Source organism: Sorex fumeus, unplaced genomic scaffold (genome assembly GCF_029834395.1).
Source record: "Sorex fumeus unplaced genomic scaffold, SorFum_2.1 ptg000098l, whole genome shotgun sequence".
Classification (NCBI taxonomy): domain Eukaryota; kingdom Metazoa; phylum Chordata; class Mammalia; order Eulipotyphla; family Soricidae; genus Sorex; species Sorex fumeus.
Window position 1 is genome coordinate 34381642 of NW_026606155.1, and position 25784 is coordinate 34407425.

The window sequence follows — 25784 nt, forward strand, 5'->3', positions numbered from 1 at the left end:
AAGGAAGAAAGAAAGAAAGAAAGAAAGAAATTTGTTCCATGCAATAAGCTAATATTATTTATTCAGATGCTCACCTACTGTGTGTATATATGTGTTCTCATGAGCTGACATTTTAATTTCTATGAAACTGAATGCAAATGTGGGACCATTAAATTACAGTAAATGTGGAAAGTTTCAATGGAAAGTACTACATTGCTTTGAATTCTACTATGACAATGTTCCAGCATATATATATAATTATGTTTCTATATATATGTACAATATTTTCATGGTTTGACCACTAGTGATAGGAATTACTGCTTGTTGTAGATATGTTAGACACTTGTAAAATAATGTTACATCATTCTATTACTTTTTATTTCCCAAATGTCTAGTAACTTAACGAATCAGCCGCCTGCAAGGCAAATGTCCTACCTGCTGTATTATCGCTCCAGCCCGCTTAAGCATCTTTTATGCATTCATTATTCACTTGGATTACTTTATTTTGCATGTTCACCTTTTTTATCATGTAGTTTATTTTTCCTTTCAAAACATAATAAAATCTTTGCATATTACCAAAAAAAGTAGGAAATATTCCACAAATGAATGCAGTCATTCCATATCTATCCCTCTCCTTCTGACTCCTTTCACTCAGCATGATACTCTCCATTTATAGGAAAATTTCATTTTTCCTAACAGCTGCATGGTAGTCTATCATGCAGATGATGTGTTATATAAAAAAAATTATATATGGTAGAAGTTTAATATCCACGGCCAGGGAAAACAGGGGTTAGGAGGACCAGCCAATGGTTGGAACTAACCACAAGTGTGTGCGGACTTGAGAAGAGAACAGTATGACAATAATAGCTGGGAGTGATCATGCTGCACAAGATCTCAGTGTTAAAAGTAGATAAAGGGATATTCCTGATAACCTTTCAGTATCAATATTGCAAACCACAATGCCCAAAAAGGGAGGGGGTGGGAGAGAGAGAGAGAGAGAGAGAGAGAGAGAGAGAGCAAGAAAGCAAGAAGAAAAAGCTCCCGCCATAAGGGCAGGGGGTGGGGGGATGGGGAGGATGAGAGGGAACCTGGGGACACTGGTGCTGGGAAATGTACACTGGTGGAGGAGGGATGGGTGTTGGAATATTGTATGACTGAAATCCAATCATGAACAGCTTTGTAAGGATGTATCTTATAGTGATGCAATAAAAGTTTTAAAAAATGTAGGAAATAGGTGGAGGATTTAAAAGGGGGGGGAGAGAGGGGAGAGAGAGAGAGAGAGAGAGAGAGAGAGAGAGAGAGAGAGAGAGAGAATGAATTCCTACTGCTCCATTTTCTCACCAATGCCTGATATAGTTTTTGTGATTTTGGCCTTTCCAGCGAATTTTTACATAATCTGCATTTCCTTGATGATGACTAATTTTGAGGCTCTTTCCCCCCTCTTCTCTTTCTTTCACTGCTGTGACAAGGGTTAAACATACTTGGTTGCCGTGATCACACACTTGCTCATGGGATGTATTTATTTAGTTATGGAGTGCACGATCTGTTTGGTTGCTCATCAGAGTTCGCTGTTGGAGGGGACTCACCCACGTTCACAGGGTCTCACTCCAACAAATCTTGCTTCCGACTAGAACTGCATTAAATCTACTGAATAATATGGGAAGAATGGAGATCTTTATCTTGCATCTTGCAATACCTCTCCATTTATTTTGATCTTTCATTTACTTCAGCAATGTCTTGCCATTTTAAGAACATTTTAAGTCTGCAAGTATCCAGTCCAGCACTGTTCCTGTACTAGGAATGCATTGCATAAAATAGATTTCACCCCTTTTCTCAGTAAGCTTAGAAGGTAATGCTGAGTAAGTTGTACTAAAAGTTATGCTAATAGTTACCTCCTAGCTATTTAGAAAACACATTATGCTCATATGAATAACTTTGCTTTATTCTTATGATAATGGTTATCTTGTTTTTGTCTCATAATCAAGCAAAGGTTAAGTTTCTGCATTTTTTAAGTTCAGTGATTTAAATCAAATCAGTAAATTCAATTTCTTAATATACTATGCAATTTAATATTCTAAAATAAGTATACATGTAATCCTAAACCTCAAAAACATCTGTAATGGACTATTTTCAAAACATGCATTCCACAGGGGCCGGGAAAATACTACAATGAGTAAGGCACTTGCTTTGCATGAGGCCAACCCAGGTTTGATTCCAGGCACTGCATAGCATTCCCAGGAGTGAGCCCCGAGTCTGGAACTTGGAGTAAGCTCTGGGGAGTGAGCCCTGAGTCCAGAACCGGGTGTAAGCTCCAGGTATCACCAGATGAAGCAAAATTTTTTTAAAAAAATGCATTATATACATTGTCTGAATAAGATTAATTTTCTTAACAGTAATTTTTAGAATAGAAATACCCTGCCCCTGTCCATTTTTCCTACCTATCTTCTTAGTTTCAAGCCACCCAAAACTGCAGGCTCTACTGCTTAGGATTATCTCACACACTGGGTTCAGCTACCTGCCACCCACCAGTAAGCAATCAATCCCAGGTCAGCATAGAAACAACAAAGAAGAAAAGATATCACTATATTGAATACCTCATATCACTAATTCGGGCGATTACAGAACCTCTTCTTAAACATCAGGCCATCAAAACTAGAGAAATTTAGTTTACATTTAAATCTCTGCTCATCCAGTGGGACCAAAAGCTGTTCTGCACACCTCCACCCTGCTAGGGAACCCAAGTTTTTCACACTCAGGCTCTTTCCAGCATCTTGGTCTTTGCTTTGATGACAGGTTTTCAATCTTGACTGTGAATAGGATGACCTGGGAAGCCTAACAGACTAGGTATACGGAGGTCCCGTCAGAGATTCCTCTCCAGAACCTTTAAGCTGGGCACTTTTCTAATTCCTCAGATGATCAAGTATGCAAACTCTGCATGTGAAGGACCAGCCCAGGATCCCTCCAGGAAGATGTATCTCTTGTGGCCAGTTTGCACTATCCTTCTTCAGAACCTTTGCTCCAACTAACTTATAAGTAGAACTTAATCACTGCATTTCAATGGCTCGGCTAACCTCTATTCCCTATATCAAAATACAGGATAAAATGTCAATCTCTACTTGTGCCTTAACACTTCTAAATCCCACAAAGTTCAGCTGAAAGAAGATGAACTCAATATTAAAGAAAATGAACTCAGTTTTCTTTGTTGTTATGTTCTTTGTTGTTATTGCTGTTATAACCCCCCCCCCCTTTTTTGGCTTCTCTTTAAAAGAAAAAAGCTATCTTCACAAGTCATGGATCCTTTCGGAGACTGTTATTAATAATTTTTAAAGTATAAAATCAACACCAAAACGAGCCTCATTATCCACCTGATTCCACCACTTGTTAACTTCAAACAGGTTTTCAACACTGATTCCCATTTCTAGGTTCAAAATTGACATGCTCCAGGCTTAAATAATGAAAGCCCCAGAGTCTTAGCACAGCTTACGATTCCATTTTGCCAGCCCCACCATTTCGTTGCAATTATTTCATCAGGTAGAGGTGGGAAGGCTAACACCTGCATCACAAAAGCAGGAGGAGGATTCAGAAGCAAAAGCCCTTTCGCACTGGTGAAGAGCTCTACAATTTTTAATTTATTTACAACTGAAAGTTTGCCTCTCGTGGGAACTATGTAAAAAGCAGAGGTGAGCGGGAAGTTGTGGGTAATTGTCAACACACAGAAAAACCTGCAGGTGACAGAGAAGGGGGGGGGTGCGGGGCGGGGGCGGGGTTGTGGGTGTCACAAATCGCTCGGGAGCTCTTGTAAGCTTTCAGATCGGGAGCCGCAAACACGCTAAAGCTCACTGCAGCCCTCACACCTCCCTGGATCGGGCTGAAGTTGCTTGCAAACACATGCAAACCTCATCTCCGGTGGAAAACTTCTTAACCATTAAAGCTTTGCCAAGGAGCAGACCCAGGCACTCTGAGCCCTGCCAGTATAGGTTAATGTAGCTCTGGGGATGTAATGGATGTGCATGCTGAAACACGTGCACACGTCTGAGCCGCTGAACCAAGGCATATTCATAAACATTATGAATAATACTTGCGAGAATGTATAGCTTTCTCCTACGAAGCGCTTGAAGAGCTTTACCCAAATCAAATCACTTTCACGTCACACCTTCCATGTCTTTCCCACGTGTTCCTCTCGCGCGGGGTATTGGGGTGCCTGACCCACACTCAGGACGGAGAGGGGGAGTGACCTCGCGTCCACGCCACCCTCATCCCTTAAGCCCCTAAAGGACCGTTCCGAGTGGGAACCGGGGTCCAGGCTGGCTCCCGGGAGAGCAACCGGCGCGCTCCACGCGCGGTGGCGTCCCCCAGTGCCCAGGCCAACCAGGGCGCGGACGGCAAGTCGAGAGGGAGTTCCCGTGGCCGCGGAACTCTGGACGACCACGGCAAGGCGGGAGCCCTGCGGGGATTTGAAAACTGGAGGGACGCGAGCGACGATGGGAGAGCGGGGCACACACCACGCCGACGGGCAGGGGGCATCGCCGCGACTCACCCAGCCCTCGAAGGTGTCCGAAGCGCCGGCCGTGCGCAGCAGCTCCTGGAACTGCAGGGTGCAGTTGGCCACGAAGTGGTCATAACCCAGGGGCGTCTCGTGGAAGACGGCCAGCTCCAGGTGGCCGCCGTCGGTGACATTGGCGCAGAACTCCTCGTTGTACGTGGGCTTGTTGGTCTTCTGCTTGGTGCTGGTCTGGCCCACGCGCACCTGGTCCACGCTCACCGTCAGGTAGGGGTCCAGCAGCTGGTAGCCCTTCTTGAAGAGCGAGTGGCGCAGGGACCAGCGGGTGGGCTGCAGCCCCACCGCCTCGCCGATGCGGACCCTCAAGTAGCCATTGAACTTCATCGTGCCGGACGACATGCCGATGCCGGGCTGGGGGGGGCCTCCCCCCGGAGGTGCCGGGCTCGCGGTTGGGAGCGGGGGGGGGGGGGGGAGCGCGTGGAGCCCCGCTCAGACCAGCCCGCGCGGCAGCCGCACGAGTGGACGCGGCTCCCGGGAAACGCGGCCCCCCGGCCCCCCTCGACCGGCCATTCTCCCTCCTCCCCGCGGGAGGGACCTTCTCCTCCCCTCCTTCCCTCCCACCCTCTCCGTCGCGAGGTGGAAAGGAGGGGAGCCGGCTGCCGAGCCCGCCGCGGCCCGGGGAGGGAGGGGAGCCCGATCCGGCCGCCCGAGCGCGAGACTCGCCCCTTTCCCAGGGCCGGGAAGCGCCTCTCGGCCGAGAGCCGGCGCGACCCGTCCGGTTAGCTCCAGCCGCGAGACTCTCCTCCCCGCCTCCCGCGGCCGGCCGCGGCCCCGCCTCCGCCGGCTCACGCTCTCCCCCAGTCGGCGAGCGCAGAACCAGGAAGCGGCCGCCGCCGCATCCCGCCGCCAGGCTCCAAGTTCAGCGCCGCGCCGCGCCCGCGCCCGCGCCCGCGCCCGCACCTGCCCGAGCCCGGGGGCGTGGCGCGCGCGCGTCCGCGCGGGCAAAACCCTGAACCGGGGTGCAGAGGGGGGCGGGCCCGGGAGGACTGGGGTGGGAGGCGCGGGGGGACGAGGAGGTGGAGGAGCGGCGAGCCCACGCGGCGAGGACTGGGGGGGGCCCCCGCCCTGCCCCCTTCAAAGGGAGGTGACCGTCCTGCCGCCGCATCTTGGAGAAGCCTTGTTGGCCCCCGGCCGGCTCACGGCAGGGAGGTTCCTTTTCCTAATCTGTGCGGAGATGGTCACCCCGGGTTCAGCTCGGACTCATCCTGTTTGGACGCCTTTCCTGCGTAATTACACGGTGGTGGTTGTAAGTGTCTGTGTTGGTCTTTTTTTTTTTAAAACAGGGCAGTAGTAATGATGGAAATCCTGTCCGCCTCCTTCCTCCGAGAGGTGTGTCTTGTTGCACAAAGAGCAGGAAAGATCGGTTCTTCTGAAGGCAATCGCCACCGAGACATAATAAGGCTCTTCCATCTTCCACTTCAGAGTTGGTTCCTGGTGCGACCGGCCCTGCACGAACGACGCGGGCAGAAGGTGTTCACAGGCGCACCGTCCACCCGGGAACGGAAGAAATCGCCTCTCCTACAAACACTGAGGGTTGTGGAGGAGCTTGCGATTCAGAGCTGGGAGTCCTCCGGGCCTTCCAGCCCGTGGCTCTCCTTCCACAATCGCCTGGCTCCAACGCAGTTTGCTCCCTGAGGACCAGCCCAATCCAACTGGTTCTTATAAAGCCCAGGCCCACTGGGCAGAGAAATAGGGAAAGGGTAAATAAAGCACCTGCCTTGCTCATGGCTGACGTTCTTTGGTCCCCACATCACTTAAGGTCCCCTGAGCAGTGCCAGGAGTGATCCCTGAGCACAACCTGGTGTGGTCCCTGAAACAAAACAAAACAAGGACTTTCTCAGATACTTCATGGCATTCTCACTCAACAGTGGCCTTAGGAGCTGGTCCTCATTCTAGCCCTTTCTCCACAGTGTCTGAAGTCTCCATATTGGTTCTCGACCATTAACCTGGAGTGAAGCCCCTAAAGTATGAAAACAACTGAGAACAATGGGCCATGGGGGGCCTGGAGGAGGGAAAGGGCTTGTCTTGAAATCACCAAGATTTCCTCAGGAGAGCTGGCACAAAAACAAATAACAGCTGTAGGCAGATCTTACATCACACACTCCCAAGCATCCTCCAGCTCCTCTCTGGCGTTAGCCTTTAGGGGAAGAGGTCACAGAGCGATTTAGGTCAACGCTGTCACCCTCTCCAAAGAGCAGGTGCTCCCTGGAAAGAAGCCACTGAAGAGGGTTACTATGGAGCTTTGGCACTCAAGAAGACAGAGCCCAGCTGCTGGGCAGTAATACTGTTGTGGGGTGGGGATGTAGCAACACCTGACACTCTGACACTCCATCCTCTCCCTTACCAGCCAGCCCAAGTGGACCAAAGCACAGCACCAGGACGGTGCTGCTGTCTGCCCAAAGGGCTCCAGCTCCCACAGGGAGAAGAGGCAGCAATTAGGTCAAGGGAGCAGGATGTGGTGAAGGGAAAACCCAAGGTGGGATTGGAGAAGGAGACTGAAGGGGGGAAATGTCAGGCAAGGACCCTTAAAGAGGCTCACAGCACAACCCTTTATTCCACCTCCTCAGAACAGGGAAAGTTTGGCTAGGGAGATGGCTCAAAGGGCTGGATCACATGCTCACTCAGAAGCCCAGGATTTGATCCCCACCTCTGTTTGTCCCCCTAGCACCACCAGGAGTGATCCATAAGTGCCACCCAGTTGTGGCCCATAAAACTGGCAAGGGTTGGGGGTGAGCAGTGTGGATCAAAGGAAAAGACAAGCTTTGGCTTGTTTCGGAAACAGAAATATTCCCAGGCAGGGGAAATGGCCCAAATGGCTAAGTCCTTATTTTGCATGTGGGAGATCTGGGTTTGATTTATGGTCTGCTGAACACCGCTCGGAGGGACACCACCCAACCCATTCCAGCACCTAGCTGGGTATAGGCCTCCAGCACCTCACCCTAAAAAGAAAAAAGAATAAATCCCTGTGATTGAAGCTGAAAAAAGATGAAGTGGTTGGAAATAGCTAGGAAAGGTGGGTCAGGCTACAAGGGCCAAACTGATTGGTCACAGGAAAGTCTTTAAACATTAACTGTGGAAACTGGAAACCTCTAAAGGCTGTTAGCAGGGCTGTCACAGCAAGAAACTTATGTTTTCAGATGTCTTTTGGGGGCTATGTGGAGAGTGGATTGAAGGATAAAGCAGGGTGTGGGAGACCATCTAGGAGACTTTTGCTTCTAGAAGATGGTTACTGCGATTTGGTTTGTGGAAATGAAAAGGAAGGTAAGTAGCTGGATTTGAAAAGTGTTTAGGGGTAAATTAGGATTGTCAGGTCTTGGTCAGTGGATGGACATATTTAATGTAGGGAATAAGGAAGAGGAAAATATCAGAAAGGACTTGCAAGAATCCAAGGAGCAAGTTCATGGGTTGGAGAACCTTTAGTGCTAAGGGAACATGTGCACAGTAGCAGGTCTGTGGAGGGAGATGAAGAATTCAAATGAGTGCAATCATCTCATCTGTGAGATATAAGAGAGTAGAAATGAGGAGGACTGGTCCATGGTTGGAAACTTGCCACAAGTAGTAGGGGATGGGGAGGCAGTTAGGACAGAAAAAAGACTCCTATGACAATGACAGATGGAAAACCATAATTGAAAGAGAGAGAGAGGAGAGAGAGAGAGAGCAAGAGAGAGACAGAGAGAGAGAGAGAGAGAGAAGAAACATGCCTGTCACAGAGGCTGGCCAGGGGGCGGGGGTGGTAGGCAAGCAATGAAAGGAGGTAAACTGGGGACATTGGTGGTAGGAAATGTACATTGGCGAAGGGACAGGTGTTGGAACATTGTATTACTGAAGCCCAGTCATGAATAACTTTTTAACTGTGTATTTCATGGTGATTAAATAAAAAATTCAAATTAAGCATGTTAAGTATCAGATATCTTTTGTACATTTTAGTGAAAATACAAAATATGATTGGGAATGTGATTGTGTACCTCTGAGGTCTATTCTAAGCCTAAAACAGAAATATATAAGGGGGGGGAGAGACAGAGAGAGACAGAGAGATAGAGAAACAGAGAGACTGAGATCCATAAAGCTGAACATGTGCTTTATATGCATGAAGCCCAGGTTTGCTCCCCATCATTGCCATGGCTCATCTTACAGTTAGGAGCAAGCCATGAGCACCAAACCAGGTGTAGCTCCTGAGCACCACTGGGTATGGATCCAAACCAAAATCATTTAATAACTCATGGATTGTTTCAGCTAAAATAAACTGAGGAGTCATTGGTACACAGTTAGCAAGGCAAGTTAGAATAGTGCCAGAGGTCTCTTATGAATAAAGCAAGCAAATATACCAAGAGAAAAGAAGGGGACTTCAGAAATCCAGTATTTCAGGTTGAAGAGACTTAAACAAGGGGGACTGAGAAGCAGCAGGCAGGGAATTGAGAGGTGGGAATGGGATGAGGGCACAGACATTGTACAAAGCTCACCGAAAGTTTTAAGTAGAAAACAACTGGTCATCTAGGTTAAACAGGGCAGAGTCTCCTGCCCCCGCACCTGGCTGTCCTCACCGGGGCCCCTTGGAGGGGAGTGGGTTGAGTTTCCCTCCCTGCCCCGAGCAGAGCTCCAGCAGCCAAAGACCTCCAGAACCAGCCACAACCATGCTGAGACCACTCCCCACACGCCTGAAGGTACCGGCAGAGGAACAAAGGCATGCGGGTCCCAGGGCTGAGATCTCCAAGCCTGCTTGGATAGGGGCTAGCATCCTCCACCCAGATCCACCATCTTCCAGTAGGCAGGGGTCACACCCACCAACTGACCCCCTGGCACCATGTAATCCCATCAATGGCCAAGACCCAGAGACTATAAAACCCAGTTCCTGGAAGCGCGTGGTCACATTCACGGCTGTGCTACATCTTATTATCTCATTCTTACTTTGGACAACCTGGCAGGCTACGGAATGTGACCTGCCCACACGGCAGAGTCTGGCAAACTCCCCGTGGCGTACCCAATATGCCAAATACCAGTAACAATGATGGGTCTCATTTTCCTAATCCTGAAAGAGCCTTGAACATGGCGCTTTTTAAAACCTCGGGGCTAGGAGGAAGGAGACGTTACTGGTTCCTGCTCGAGGCAATCGACGAACAACAGAATGATCGTGATCGTGATCTAGGTTAAAGATGCAAACAGAAGGACCAGAGAGATTGTTCAGTGAAGAAGGTGTTTGCCTTACAAGTGGCCAATACAGGTTCAAAAAAAATATTCCCGGCACCTCATAAATTCTCCTGAGCCTCTCCAAGAATGACCTTTGAGCACAGGGCCAGGAGTAAGTCTTGAGAGCTGCTGGGTGTGGCCCCAAACCAAGCAAACCAACGAAAAATCTAAGAGATAAAGCATATTAAGCAATACCATACCTTTGGTAATAGACCATAGTTGACACTGGTAACCACAGGTTCTAATCTCAGTGGAAATTTGGAGCTGAACCCCCTTTGGAGCTAGCTGGAGTGAAAGAAGTAGATAATGGTAAAATTAGATACTCTGAAAAAAATTTGAGTGGAATGGGTAGGAGAGTGATGATGAAATTCACCTCCTAAGAGGAGGGGGAAATTGGTAGATGGATGACTTTTTCAGTCAGAGAAAGCCTGCCAGTGTGGAGAGTGAGCTTACAGCTGTGAGACTGTGGGACAAGGGGGTACAGACAAGGCACAAGTAGGAAAAAGATGGTCCAAAGTTGGAAGATCTAATTTGTAGCTCTCAGCCTGAGGTCAAAATTCTCTGATGTGAGGAACTTATAGTGGCGTATTTGAACCTGAAAATGTCACAGGTAAAATGAAAGGAAGCCATCATATTCATCAAGCTGCTTTCTCACTCTCTGTTTTGTCTTTTTACCAACTCCCTACCCCAATCCTGGAACCCATCTCCTGCTAGCTTGCTTCTCTGAGTTCCTCATTCCCCACTCCCCAGCCCCCGGTAACTGGCTTCCTGCGCACAGCCAAGACAGATGGTCACCAGAGTCTCAGGTTTCCAGCTTAAAGATGGAGCAAGGATCTATCTGTGAAGACTCCAGCATGTCATATGTCATAGGTAGCTTGGGCACTAGAGGAAGTAACCACCATACAGCACAAAGATCTGTCGGAAGAGACTGTCCCTCAATACAAACTTCATCTCAGAAGCAGCTTTTTTATTGGGGAGGACTTACTCCTGCACTCAGAAATTAATCCTGGTGGAGTTGGGGGACCATATGGGAGTCTGGGGAAAGTGCTCCAGTCTGCAGAGTGCAAAGCAATAGCCCTACCTACTGTGCTATCTCTCCAGACCCATCTGGGAATCAACTGTACTCAGGTGCAAGTCTCTAATGGTAAACAAGGCAACAGAGCTAGAATTCTCCTTCTGTGTCTACAGACCCAGCTCAACTGCAGTTTATATGTAATACATTATGGCAACTTGCATATCTCTCTTGACGCTTTAAAAAACTGTTTTACTGCTCATTTTATATGCTAGAGGTTGTTTTGAAATATATATATATCTATTTTTTCTTTCCTTTTATTGTCACTGTTTCTTGTCCTGTACTATAATCTATGGATTACTTTTTGTATCACAAATTGATTCATGGAGCCCCAGTGATAGTATAGTAGGTAGGGTGTTTGCTTTGTGCACAGCTGCCCTGTGTTCAATCCCCAGCACCCCATATGCCAACCCGTGCCTGTGAGGAGTGATTCCTAAGTGCAGTCAGTAGTAAACCCTGAGTACTGATGGGTATTGCCCAAACAACTCCCCCCCATAAAAAAAAAAACAGTTGATTGATGGGGCTGGAGAGATAGTACATGCAAGAGTGCTTGCCTTGTATGCCACCCACCTAGGTTTGTTCCCTGACATCCCGTGTAGTCCCCTGAGAAACACCAGGAGTAATTCCAGAGCAGAAGGCCAGGAGTAACCACTGAGCATTGTTAGGTTTGGCCCAAAAACAAAAACAGAAAGGGAAAGAATTGAAGAACTAATTAACAGGTTTGCAGGGATAGTACAGTGATAGGGTGCTTGCCTTGTATATAACTGGTCTAGGTTTGATCCCCCACATACGACATGGTTCTTAAAGCACGCCAGAAGTGATTCTTAAAAGCAGAGCTAAGAGTAAGCGTTGAGTACAACTGGGGTGCCCCACCTTCCCAGCTACCCCTTAACAAAGAATTGATTGACTGCAAAGGTATGTATGGTGGTTCGGGTATGTGGAAAAGGTAGGTCATAATATTCAACTTATAGGTGTTCCAAAAAGGACAGGAAGGTACCAGAAGGATAGTATACTAGATAATGTTTTTTGCCTTGAATGCATCCATGGTCCCTTGAACCCCTTCATGAGTTTCCCTGAGCACAGAGCCAGGAGTAAACCTTAAGTTCTTCCATGTGTGGCCCCAAACAAAAAAAGCATAAAGGGTCAGAAAAGGCAAGCTACTTCATGGACATAATAACATTTTTGAGAATGGGAGGAAGTTACTTGCTCTTACTTAAAGAGATGTGGTGTATTAGGCAGAAATGGTTTTGAAAATCCTAAGTCTAGACATATGATGGAGCTTCTTAATGCCCTGATAAAGAGATCTTCAGTGACTTGAGCAGGAAGGCAGTAGGATGGGGGTACAGGATAAGACCAGAGCAGTGAGGACATCAGTGAGCCAATTAGTGTCAATAAATGAACATGTGGTCATGAGAGGGGAGCAAGGAAAAGAAAGTCCAAATGAAAAAATGTTTTAAAAGGGCATATGGCAAGTACAGGCAGAGCTCTCATCCTTTCTGGAGCTTCCCAAGAAAGATATGCTCTAAATCACTATTTGCTTCAAATGCCCACTTAAGTAAGATAGATTCAAGGGCAGGACATCGGAGTTGTGGAGCTGATGTTAAGTAATTTCCCCATCACAGCAGTCAGGTCTATAACACTTTGTACTGACAATTGCCTGGATATAGTCTGCTGATCAAAAGCAATGACTCCATAAAACATTTCTGCCATTGTTTTCTAACAGGAAAACCAATTGCATGGAATTGAGAGGCTGGAGAGATAGTACAGCGGATAGAGTACTTGCCTTGCCCACAGCTGCCCTGGATTTGACCCCAGCATCTTATAAAGTCCCCCAAGCCCTTCCAGGAGTAATTCCTGAATGCATAGATCCAGGAATAAACTCTGAACATCACCAGATGTGACCCCCAAACCAAAAGAAAAATGAACCAAAAAAAAGAAAGGAAACCAAGTAAAAGTGAATAATTTATGTGTGACAAGAGGACAGACATAAGGACTCTTCCAGGTTTAACATAACTTGCCCATGTTACACTTATCCATATTAGAATATTTTTATTTGGAGTTGTTTACATTACTTTCTTTCTTAGCAGAATGGAACCCTAGCAAGCCCAACAGGCATTCTATTGAGAAACAGATTCATGGGTTGGAGAATCAGTTCAATGGGCTGAGCACATACTTTGCATATGTGAGACTCAGATTTGATCCCTGGCATTATATGGTCCCCCAGCCAGAAATGGTCCCCGACACAAAGCTAGGAGTAGCTCCTGAACACTCACAATAAACAAACAAAAAAAGAATGGTTCATAAATATCCTCAGCTTGTACTAGTTTTTCAGTTTAAAATAAGAAGATAGTTGGAGGAAGAAGGGGCTAAGGCGCTCACCTCGCACTTAGCTGAGACCATTTCCATCCCTAGCAGCTCCAGGGGTTGGTTCCTGAGCAGATAATCAGGAAAAAGCCCTAATAATTGCTGGATATAACGGGTCTTGAGAGATAGAACAACAGGCAGGGCACTTGCCTTGAACACAGCAGATCCAGGTTCAATCCCCAGCACTCCATATAGTCCCAAGTCTGCCAGAAGTGATCCCTGAGCACAGAGTCAGGAGTATTCCCTGAGCACTGCTGGGTATGGCCCCCCAAACAAAACAAAACAAAATTAAAACTGCTGGGTATAACCCCAAACTCTTCCTCTCTAAAGAGAAAGACCAGGGCTGTAGGTCAGTGTTGTAGCACTTGCCTTGCATGTTGAGACTCTGGAGTAAATAATTGGTACCATAGAAATAAAATAAAATAAAAAGATATAACTCATATGCAATAAAATATAGTTTAGGAGAGTCAAGGTTAATTATATGTAGTGATCTCAACTCTTTCTTTTTTTTTTCCCTTTATTTTATTTTATTTTTTTTAAAGTTGTAGATTTACAATTTTTTGTGCTTTGGTTTCAATTATACAATGATCAGATACCCATCCCTCCACCAGTGCCCATTTTCCACCACCATGGATAATATCCCTCCCACCCCCATCCCCCCATCCCCCCTGTCTCTGTGGCAGGGCAATCCCCTGTGTTCTCTCTCTCCTTTTGGGTGTTGTGGTCTGCAAAAGAGGCATTGAGTGGCAAACATGTTCAGTCCATAGTCTACTTTCGACATGCATCTCCCCTCCTGGGAGGATCCTCCAAACATCCTTTATTTGGTGCTCCCTTCTCTATCTGAACAGCCCTTTCCTCTAGGATACCCGGCTGGCCTCTAAGTTATGGAGTAATCCTCCTGGTGCTGATCTCAGCTATTCTTGGGTAGCTCTCAACTCTTTCTTTTTATCCATTTCTATAATAATAATATAAAGCAGCTTGTTATCAAAAATGGCAAAATATCTTTTCAAATTAAACTAGTCCAAAATAATTTAATACTGAATACATAACATATAAAATGTCAGGGTGGGGGGCTCAAATCTTGGACCACACCCAGTTTTTCTCAGTACTTATACCTGATTCTGTGGTTAGGAGTCATTCCTGGTAGTGCTCACAGGACCATCAGTGGTGCTGGGGATTGAACATGCAAAGTAAACCATCTCTCTGTCCCAAAATACTTCATTTTAAATATATTTTCATTATTGCATTTTAATATTTTGTTATTTTGGTTTTTGGTTTGGGGGGTCATACCCAGAGGTGTTCAGGGATACTCTTTGCATAGGATAAGGAACCATGTGGTACTGGGATCAAAACTGGGTCTCCAGCATACAAAACATATTGACCAGTATTTTGTACCAACTTTCCAGCTTTCTTCTGGTATTTTTGGTGTGTATATATGTGTGTGTGTGCTTGTGTGTGTGCATGTACTTTGTTTTATTATTTTGGGGCCACACCCAGAATTGCTCAGAATTGCTCCTGGCTCTGAGTTCAGGGAACCTAATGGATGCTGAGGATTGAACCTGGGCCGGCAGTGTATAAGGCAAGCATCCTACCCACTGTACTATTGCTCCAACCCTTTTCCTTTTTTCTCAAAAGAATTTAATTCATGCAAAACATGGTACCTAACCATAACAGAATTAAATTATAAATCAATAACAAAAAAGCACCGTATTTTCTGAATACGGTAAAAATCCATTTCTACCCTTGGGTAAAGGAGAAAAAAATCTTTCCCAAGAATTAGAAAGTGTTTTGAGTGCTGGAGAGACCATTCTGGCTGTACCTACAGGGTGCTCAGGCTCAGTCCCTAGCACTACATGATCCTCTGAGAACCAGCAGGAGTGACCCTCAACCCCCAAACCTCTAAAGCTCCTAAATACACTAGGTTTGGTACAAAAAGGGAAAAAAAGTGATTTGTAATATTTCAAACTAAATTTTATAGAGAAATTTATGATATTAAATGATATATATATCGGGGTGAAAGGTATACTAAGGCCACATCTGGCAGTGCTCAGAGCTTACTCCTGACTCAGTGCTCACAGATCACTCCTGGAGGTGTTCCAGGAACCTTATATGCTGTCAGGGATCAAACCCAAGTCATCAACATGCAAAGCAAATGCCTTACTTGCTGCACTATCTCTCTAGCTGATACATACATTTTTTAAAAAAGAATGTTCTGAAATCATTAAATTAAGTTTTCACCTCAAGATTCTTTGAAAGGAAGAATATAATGAGACCCATTTAAGTAAGAAAATTAAACAATATCTTTAAACAATAAAATTGAAAACAATATCTGAGGAGGGGATGGGGAAAGAGAAAAGACACGTTTTTAGTGTGAGAACTTAATGCTGCAAATATGGCTGGTAGAGCACACACTGAGCCCTGTATGAGGCCCGTGGCTGCATCTCCTATACCACAGTTTCCCTGAGCACTGTCAGGAGCAGCTCTGCTGGGCCCAAGCAGCTAAATCCCAGGCCTGTGTCACTGACTAATCATCGTTGAGAGTCCACTCCTCAAGCACTGCTGAGTGGGTTCCCTGAAAAATACAGAAAAGATAGAAATAAAATTGGGCCAAGGAGAGAACTCAAAGGGTGAGGCAAAGCTTGGCATTCAGGAGACCAGGGCAGATCCCTGGGATTGGGGTTCCCGAATAAGAGTGACCCTTAAGCAATGATAGGAGCAGATCCCCTCACCAAGTCAGGGGGAGTGGGATCAGAACACTGCAAGATGTGGCCCCCTAAAATAAAAATAATGAAAGAAAACTGAAGATCTCACTATGTTATTTCCCCAAATAATGAAAGAATTACATGAAACTTTACTATGACCATAAATACAAAAACATGTGCAAAACTATTCCCTGAAGACCACAACTACCAAAATGTAATTAAAATAAAATTAATTGGGTCAGAGAAAGAGCTCACTGGGCTGAGCACTGCCAGGAGCGGATGCCCCTAAAAAGAAGAAAAAGAAAGACATTCACACATGAAACCTCTCCTCACCCTATGCGTGTGCTGTGCGTGTACACACACACATATACACACACATACACACACAATTCCTTCACCTTCTCCCTTTGTAGAACTTTGTATGGGATCATTTGTTTTGTTTTTGAACTACACCCAAAAGTCCTTAAGGCCTATTGTCGACTAAATGCTTGGAGGTAACTGGGAGGAGGGCAGGAGGATCACTCCCAGCAGTGCATATGGGACCATCCAACCCAGGTTCTTCTTCTGCATGCAAAGCATGTCTCCAGCCATTGAGACATCAATTTCTGTGAGACATCTGTTTCTGTGAGACACCTATTTCTGTGGAGTAAAGTTGACTTTTTCCATTTTTAAAGGAAGTTTATTTGACTATTGAGCTCAGAGATTATTGGTGGTTTCTCCTGGCAGTACCAGAGATCAAAACAGGGTCTTCTATATGCAAGATAAACACTTTAACCCCTGTACTACCTCTTCAGAGGAGTAGGCATTTTTTGATTAAACTAAGAAACCTGGCTAATTAAAGAAGTGTTGAACTGTACTCAAGTTACTCATTTTTTAAGCAACTCTGTGGCTGGAGCGATCGTACAATGGGTAGGGCACTTGCCTTGCATGTGCCTGACCCAAGTTCAGTGCCCTGCATCCCATATGGTCCCCTGAACATCGCCAGGAGTGACTCCTTAGTGAAGAGCCAAGAGTAACCCCTTAGCATCATCGGTGTGACCCAAAAAGAAAAAAAAAGTTTGGCAACCCTGGGTATAGAGATAGCAGCACTCAGAGACTTAGGTTTGCATCCTCCACAACTGATAGAGGACCTCAGACAAGTCACTCAATTGCAGGAAGTCAACAAGAAAGCAAATGTATAGAACCAGGCAAAGTCCAAGCATATTATATAAATGTTAATGATTGCTGCCTCACCCTGCTGCTCACTTTTTTCTTCTGCATCTTCATCTCTCCTTCTCCAATGCTGCAAAATGCCCCCTCTCAGTTGAGGGAACCAAGCAGACACTGTCCTGCAGCTATTTTGCAGGCCAACTCTGCCATCCACAAATACTACCTCAAATTAGAAGAGGTTTTTGGACAAATTCTCTCACGTCAGGTATAATCACACAAATTGACGTTTAAAATACAGAACACTCGGAGAAAAAGGCAATAAGAAAACAATGCTCTGTTGAATATAAGAGAAAATAAACAGATGGGCTGACATAAAAACCTCATATAGGGTCTGGAGCAACAGGATAGGGTGCTTGCTTTGCATGCAGCCAGCCCACTTCAATTCCCAGCACATCATATGGTCTTCTGAGCCCCACTAGAAATGACATCTGAGCACAGAGCCAGGAGTAAGCCCTGAGCTCACTGGGTGTGACCCAAACCCATGCCCCTACTCCAAAATCAAAACAAAATAAAACCCCAAAACTGCCTGCATACAGTACTAAGATGAAACTTGGACACAATCTAGGAGAAAGGAAGCCAACAAAGGAATTTTACACATTTCCCCGAGTTACTCATTTTTTAAGAGTTCGAACAACTGAAATCAGGAAGCACCTGTGCTTGTTAACATTAGTTAGGAAATGACTTTTAAAACTTGGACTGAATTTGAGATAACTGATGGCAGGCAGTGATATCATGTACAAGCTGTTTTTCTTAGTTTGGGTCCACTTGTCTAATAGCAATTAAAGATTCCATGGATTATATTTAGTGATAATTGCATTTTAAAATTTGTTTTTAGCAAAGCCTGGTCTATCTTTATTCTGTTTCTTCTGCTCTTTTCCTCTGATTTTTTGGTTATGTTTTATTTCATTTCATTTTTTATTCATTTATTTATTTATTTTTTAATTTTTATGAGTGGGACACCATGAGGTACAGTTGTAGACTTACAGAATTATGTGCTTGGGTTTTAATTATACAATGATCAAATACCAGTGCCCATTTCCCACCACCACGGATGCCAGTAGCCCTCCCACCCCCCATCCCCCCCACCCCCCCCTGCCTCTGTGGCAGGGCATTCCCTTTTGTTCTCTCTCTCCTATTGGGTGTTGTGGTTTGCAAAAGAGGCAATGAGTGGCAATCATGTTTGGTCTATAGTCTACTTCGTTTCATTTTTAATCTTATTAAAGCACCATGATTTACAAAGTTATTCCTACTTGGGTTTTAGACAGACTATGTTCCAGCACCAATCCGACCACCAGTGTCTTCTTCCCTCAAACAGGGTTCCCGGGTTCCCTCGCTCCCATCTCCTGTTTCCCAGCCTGCCACCTTGATAGGCACATTTGTAGTTTGGTTGCTAAAGTTTTGGTCTCTTGTTTCCAGTGTTATTGACTCTGTGGTTTGAATATTTAGCTAGACCACTCCTTCACACCATCCATGTACTTGGATCCCCTTGATCCCTGATCACTGTTGCTTCCTGTCCACTCTCCCTCCCCCCACCACCACCCGGATTTCTTTCCTTCTCTGTCCTTCTCCTTCCTATGCTCTGAGGCAGAGGGTGCTATAAGCATTCCCCTTTCAAACATTGCATTCCTTCATCCAATTATTATATATGCCACATAAAAATGAGATCATGGGGCTGGAGAGATAGCACAGTGGGTAGGGCGTTTGCCTTGCACGCGGCCGACCCGGGTTCGATTCCCAGCATCCCATATAGTCCCCTGAGCACTGCCAGGAGTAACTTCTGAGTGCAGAGCCAGGAGTAACCCCTGTGCATCGCCAGATGTGACCCAAAAAGAAAAAAAATGAGATCATCCTGTGTTTACCCTTCTCCTTCTGGCTTGTTTCATTTAATATATTATCCAGTTCCACCAATGTTGCAGCGAATTGCGTGATTTCATCTTTCTTTAATAATGTTTTTATTTATTTATTTATTTATTTATTTCTAGTGTAATTGAGTCGGCCTGGTTCCAGAAGCATAAAATTCATGATTGTTATGTACAAAAATAATGTCCACCACCACCACAAGCATCCAAGACCCTCCAGCTCTCTCCCAGTATCACTTCTCGTTCGCCTCTTCCTTCTCTCACTGCCTCAGCTCTGTATCCAATACATATTTTTTAACTTAAAATTATCTGGCACTTAGCTGCATGTTAGTTTTTTTTCCCATTTAAACTTATACAATGATTATTGTAACAACCTAGAAATATGCCTGTTCTTACTCTGAGCTGATAAAAATATATAGAATGAAGGTTTTAGATAAAAGCACAGCTTTGTAATAAAAAGAAAGTAAAAATAAGAACATAAGAAGGATGAGTCTTTTGGTTTCAAAGACATACTGGAGAACTCTAGAATAAAACTTTGTTTAACAGATAAAGACCCGAACCAGAAGTTATTTATCAAGTTTATTTCATTCTCTAGGGCTCCAGAATGTGGGACCAGAGTTTTTCAAAGCAGGTTCTAATCTCAAGCAAACACAACTCAACATTCTTTATCTTTGTCAATTTATATAAGCAGTAGTATGGTTTATATTGCTTTGATACGCTTTGTTAAACAATAACGTCAGGGCAGCAGTGATAGTACAGCAGGTAGGGCTTTTGCCTTGCACACAGTCGATCTGGTTTCAATCCTTGTCATCCCATATGCCCCCCCCCCCCCCATCCCCACCAGGAGTTATTCCTGAGTGCAGAGCCAGGATTAAGCCCTGAGCACTGCCTGGTGTGGACCAAAAACTAAAAACACAGCAAAAACAACAACCAAACAGCAAACAAAAAAGCCTTAAAAAAAATAAAGTCAAAAATACTAGTTATAGTGCAGTCTATTTAGGGTGGAGCATTTGCCTTGCACATGGCCGCCCCAGGTTTGATCCCTGGTACCTACATGATCCCCTAAGACCAGTAGTAACGATCCCCGAGCACTACCAGGTATTGTCCCCGAACAAACAAAAACATTTATATCAGATTTCATAGAAATGTACTGTCAAACATAGTTAATTCTGGCATTTTCCTTTAATAAAGCAGTTAAATGTAGCTGGCAAAAGTTATATTTTCATTGGGGTTAATCTGGGGTTTTGTTTGCTTGGTTTGGGGAGGTCTTGTTGTTGTTTTTGTGGTTTCTTTGTATGTAATCAGGCAATGTTCACCTGCATAAAAAGACTATGTATAGCCCTCTGAATTATCTCCACAACACTTTTTAAAGTTTCTAAGAAAATGAACAGTTGGACGCCAGAGAGATAGTACAACAGGTAAGGCGCTAGACTTGCAATCAGCCAACCAAGGGTCAATTCTCAGAATATTGTCCCCTGAGCACTCCTGGAGTAACTCCTGAGAGTAGAACCAGGAGTAACCCCTCAGCATTGCCTGGTGTTACCCCCACCACCACCAAACACATGCACACACACACACACACACACACACACACACACACACACACACAGAATTAATGGTTAACTTTTATATCAGTGAGCAATAACATATCCAGAGATCATTTTATTTTCTGATAGTTTTATTGTATCCCACTTTTTAAAATAGGAGGATATTAGAGGTCAGAGAGATAGTACAATGGGTATAGAGCATGCTTTGCATGTGGCCAAACCGGGTTCAGCCCCCAGCATTCCATATGGTCCCTCAAGCCCCCCAGACTTCCAGGAGTGATCATGAGTACAGAGCCAAGAGTAAGTCCTGGGTGTAACCAAAACAACAACTAGAGGAGGGCATTAGAACACACTTTGTTTCTTTTGTTTTGCTTTTGCTTTGTTTATTTTGTGGAGCCAAAGATCAATCCAGATTTCACACAGGTAAGGCAAATGATCTACCACTGAGAATATCCATATCCTCAGTTCTGGAATACACTCTGTTCTACCCAATTTTGCTTTTAACACTTGTATTTTCGGGGCTGGAGCAATAGGACAGTGGGTAGGGCTTTTACCTTGCATGCAGCCAACCCAGGTTCCATTCCCATCATCCAATATGGTCCCCTGAGCACTGCCAGGAGTTATTCCTGAGTACAGATCCAGAGTAACCCCTGAGCATCGCTGGGTGTGACCCAAAAACGCAAAAAAAAAAACACCCAAAAAAAAAACCACTTGTATTTTCAACAATCACTGTATCACTGTCATCACTGTCATTCTGTTGTTCGTCAATTTACTCGAGTGGGTGCCAGTAACGTCTCTATCCCTCCCAGCCCTGAGATTTTAGCAGCCTTTCCTTACTCGTCTTTCCCAATAATTGGAGGCTCTTTCAGGGTCAGGGGAATGAGAGTGTTATCGTTACTGTTTTTGGCATATCAAATACACCATGGGGAGCTTGCCAGGCTCTGCCTGTGCGGGTAGGATATTCTCGGTAGCTTGCCAGTCTCTCTGAGAGGTATACACACACACACACACACATATATGATTTGTTGCCTACCATGTGAACCCCATCAAATATGATGTGATAATTATGGAAAATGGGTAGGAAGTGTCTTATGATGTGTCTTATGAGGGCTCTCACCTGCCCCATTCTGGGGCACCCCGAGTTAAAACAGCCTGGAATGGAATCCGATGGCATGGTTATGGAAGCCTCATTTTATTTTCAACAAATATCTTGTAAATATCTGATAAGCACCTATTAGGTCTTTCAGATATTATTGTCAGTAATTTGATTTAGAAATGTTTATTTTAATAACTTAAATAAACAACAGCCAACTAATTATTAGTGAGGTTAGATTAAGAATACATAAAGGGCGAGAGCAATAGTACAGCTGGTAATGTGCTTGTTTTGCATGTAACCAACCTAGTTTGATCTCTGGTATAGTCCCTCAAGCACTGTCAGGAGTGATCCCTGAGTGTAGAGCCAGGATTAAGCCCTGAGCACATCCAGACTCCAGGCCCAAAAACCAAAACAACAACAGCATCAAAAAATATATATATATACATGCATACACACACACACACATCAGGGGTCAGAAAGATAGAATAACACCCAACTCCACCAGGAGTGATCCCGGGCCAATGAACCCTAAGCAAGCTCTGAGTAAGTTGAGCATGGTATTATCCCACCCACCACCTCCCAAAAAAGAATATGTAATAAGACCAGGCAAATAACCCAGTTGGCTAGTGTGCACAGTCCCCTAAACTTCTCAGGTATCCACCTCCATAGAGCACTGAACTGGGAATAGCACTGGAGTATCAATAGGTGCTTCTGAGAGAGTGAGAGAGAGAGAGAGAGAGAGAGAGAGAGAGAGAGAGAGAGAGAGAGAGAGAGAGAGAATGACCAGAGAGAGCTCAAAGGCTAGTCACATACTTTACATGCTGGAGACCCAGATTGGCCCCTTGTATTGAATGGTTACCCCAGTACTGCCAGCAGTGACCCCCAAACACTGAGCAGAGGTAGCCCCCTGACCACCACCATATGTGACCAACACCCCCCTCCCAAATAAAACAAAACAACAACAACAACAACAAAAGGATACTTTGTGATACTGGAAAAAAAGGAAGACTCTCAGACCAATGAAATAGAATTGAGAGTGTAGAGATCAACTTTGAGATTCATAGATAGTTTATGATTATCTAGGTGCATGAAGCTAGGTGCATGATGGGGACAAGGAAAGCCTCTTCAACAAATGGTGTGGAGCTGAGCAGGAACGCAGGAGGTCCAGGCTTGAACCTAAGCACCGCCTGTTCCCTCAAGCACTGCCAGGGGAACACCCAAGGACAGAGCAGGGAGTAGCCCCAGAGCACAACTGGGTGTGGTTAAAAAACAAAAACAAATGCTCCTGGAAAAACTTGGTTAGTTATGTGAAGAAAAAGAAGGAAGGAAGGAAGGAAAGAAAGAAAGAAAGAAAGAAAGAAAGAAAGAAAGAAAGAAAGAAAGAAAGGAAGGAAGGAAGGAAGGAAGGATTCTTGTAGCACACCAAACACAAATACACCTTACACATTTCAAGGTAGACTGGGCCTGAGCACAGCTCAGTGGGTTGGAGCATATGCTTTGCATGAAGGGTCCCAGGTTCGATCCCTGGCATAATATGATCTTCCAAGCACCACCAGGAGTGTTTCTCTATTGAGCTGAGAGTAGCCCCTGAGTACCACCAGGTGTGATCCCCAAACAAAACAAAACAAATTCACAGTGAATTAAAGCCCCTGGTGGGGCTGGAACAATAGCACAGTGGGTAGGGCATTTGCCTTGCAGGCAGCCGACCCTGGGTTCGATTCCCAGCATCCCATATGGTCCCCTGAGCACCGCCAGGAGTAATTCCTGAGTGCAGGGCCAGGAGTAACCCCTGAGCATCACCGGGTGTGACCCAGAAAGCCTCCTACTATTTGGGCCAGGTATTTGGCTCAGTGGCAGAGCACTTGCCTTGCATCTGTGAGGTCTTAAGTTTGACTTTCCAAAACACACATTCTCCCACACTCTGCCAGGAAAGCATCCCAAGCACCAAGCCAGGAATAGCCCTTGAGTATAACCTAAAAACAGAGGCATCACCTCAATGTTAGACCCAAATCCATAAAATACATTGAGGAAAACATATGCAGAGTTCTCACACAGCGGTAGGGCGTTCGCCTTACAAGCGGCCAACATGGCCGACCCGAGTTCGATTCCTCCGCCCCTCTCGGAGAGCCCAGCAAGCTACCGAGAGTATTCGATATGCCAGACACAGTAACAACAAAGTCTCCAATGGAGACGTTACTGGGCCCGCTCGAGCAAATCGACGATCAATGGGAGGGCCTCCATGACATTGCTCTCAGAAGTATCTTTAATGACTTGTAGTTATTGACTAAAAAAGAAAGCAAAAAATCAGCAAATGAGCCCACATGAAGTTAAGAAGTTTCTGCATTAAAAAAAAAGTCCCACTACTTAGGACCAGAGAGATAGTACAAAAGTTAAGGAGCTTTCCTTGCTTGCAGTCAACCCCATTTTCATCCCCAGCACCTGAGGGTCTGCTCAGTAAGGGCTAGAGGGATGAGAGGAGACCTGGAGATAGTGTTGAACTCTGGTGGTGGGTGGAGTATAGCAACACTATAATCCCAGAACATCAATATTTAATGGTAGTATAAATCATGATATATATATATATATACACATACATATACTACTCAGGAGGAAGAGAGCGGCTTGGGATGCCTTCAAGAACGTTGAAGAAATAACTAAAAGGACAAAGAACCTCCAGCTATGAGCACATCTCTTTGATTCCACTGTTCTTCCTGCATTAACATATGCCTCAGAGACCTGGGCTGGAGCGATAGCACAGCGGGTAGGGCGCCTGCCTTGCACGCAGCCAACATGGCCGACCCGAGTTCGATTCCTCCGCCCCTCTCGGAGAGCCTGGCAAGCTACTGAGAGTATTCGATATGCCAGACACAGTAACAACAAAGTCTCCAATGGAGACGTTACTGGGCCCGCTTGAGCAAATCGACGATCAACGGGAGGGCCTTTACCTTTACCAGAGACCTGGACCCTACGAAAACAGGATGAGAACGCTATTCGGGTCTCCCAAAGAAGAATTGAAAGAGCTATGATGCTTGGAATATCACGTTTCATTCAAATGAGAGAATGAATCCGGAGTTCCAACATCCGTGGACGATCAAGAATCAGGGACGCTGTCTCGTTTGCCAAGTTGTCAAAAATCAGATGGGCTGGACATGTAATGAGGTTTACAGACAACCGCTGGACTAGAGCCATTACTGATTGGATTCCACGGGACATCAAAAGATCACGTGGATGCCCACCTACAAGATGGTCAGACTTCTTCGTCAAGACCCTGAATGATCGATTTGAGGCTCTGCATGTTCCTAGAACGAACAGATACCATTGGGTTACACTAGCACGCAACCGGGATGAATGGAGACGTTACTGGCACCCGCTCGAGTAAATCGAGTAAATAACGGGGATTAAGCGATTAAGTGATAAATCATGGTACCCAGATAAAGAAAAATATATAAAATTATAAAATTAGAAACCAAAAGAGAATATAAAATAAGGGTGAGAGAGATGGGCTCAAAGGGCTAAAGTAATTTGAATGCAGGAATCCTGGTTTTATTTTCTCAACTGCATGGTACACCACCCCAGCACTGAACGGGGAATAACCCGTGAGCACCACGGTGTGCTCTTTAGCACCCCCTCACCAATAAAAACAAACAAACAAAAACAAACAAAAAACAGTGCTGTGACATAGAAATGAAACACAACTCTTTACTTTCTGTTTTTCAAAAGTGATTCTTTGGCACTGAGAGGTAGCTTCGTGGGCTGAGTACATAGTCTGCATTTCATGGAGAGGTCCCCCCCAAAAGAACCAAAACAGAAAAGAAAAAAAAAGTCATTCTTTGTTGGGATCAGGAGTGTTGCCCAAGTGGTAGAGAGTGTGCCTAGCATGTGGGAGACCCCAGCATCACGTTTAAGCTCTCACTGCCAGTCAAGAAGCCAAGAAGCCCTGGACCCATGTCCCACCCAGAACCTCTTGAGGGGGTTCACAGGGAGGACTGGCTTCGCATACAGAGTGCCTGGATTTTATTCCAGCACCACTTTCCGCCCCCCCCCCCCTTAAGCACTGCAGTGAGTAACCCCACCGGAAGCAGCTCCAGAGCACTGCCAGGTGTGGCTCCAAAACCATTAAAAATTAAAATGACTCCTTGTTTTTACTACTTTGCTAATGTTTCCACACAACATCAAAATATATAGAAGACAATGCTTGCTTCTAGTCACAT

General features: G+C 45.2%; 1 protein-coding gene across 1 annotated transcript in view; it reads right to left on the minus strand.

Annotated features, from left to right (window-relative positions):
• PRKCH (protein kinase C eta) overlaps nt 1–5401 on the minus strand; it is a 262663-nt gene extending 257262 nt beyond the window's left edge. The window contains exon 1 of the mRNA XM_056134123.1: nt 4517–5401. Within this exon, the coding sequence (XP_055990098.1) occupies nt 4517–4879 (363 nt within the window). The 5' untranslated portion in view covers nt 4880–5401. The remainder of the gene's footprint in view (nt 1–4516) is intronic.
• Between the last annotated feature and the right edge of the window lie 20383 nt (nt 5402–25784).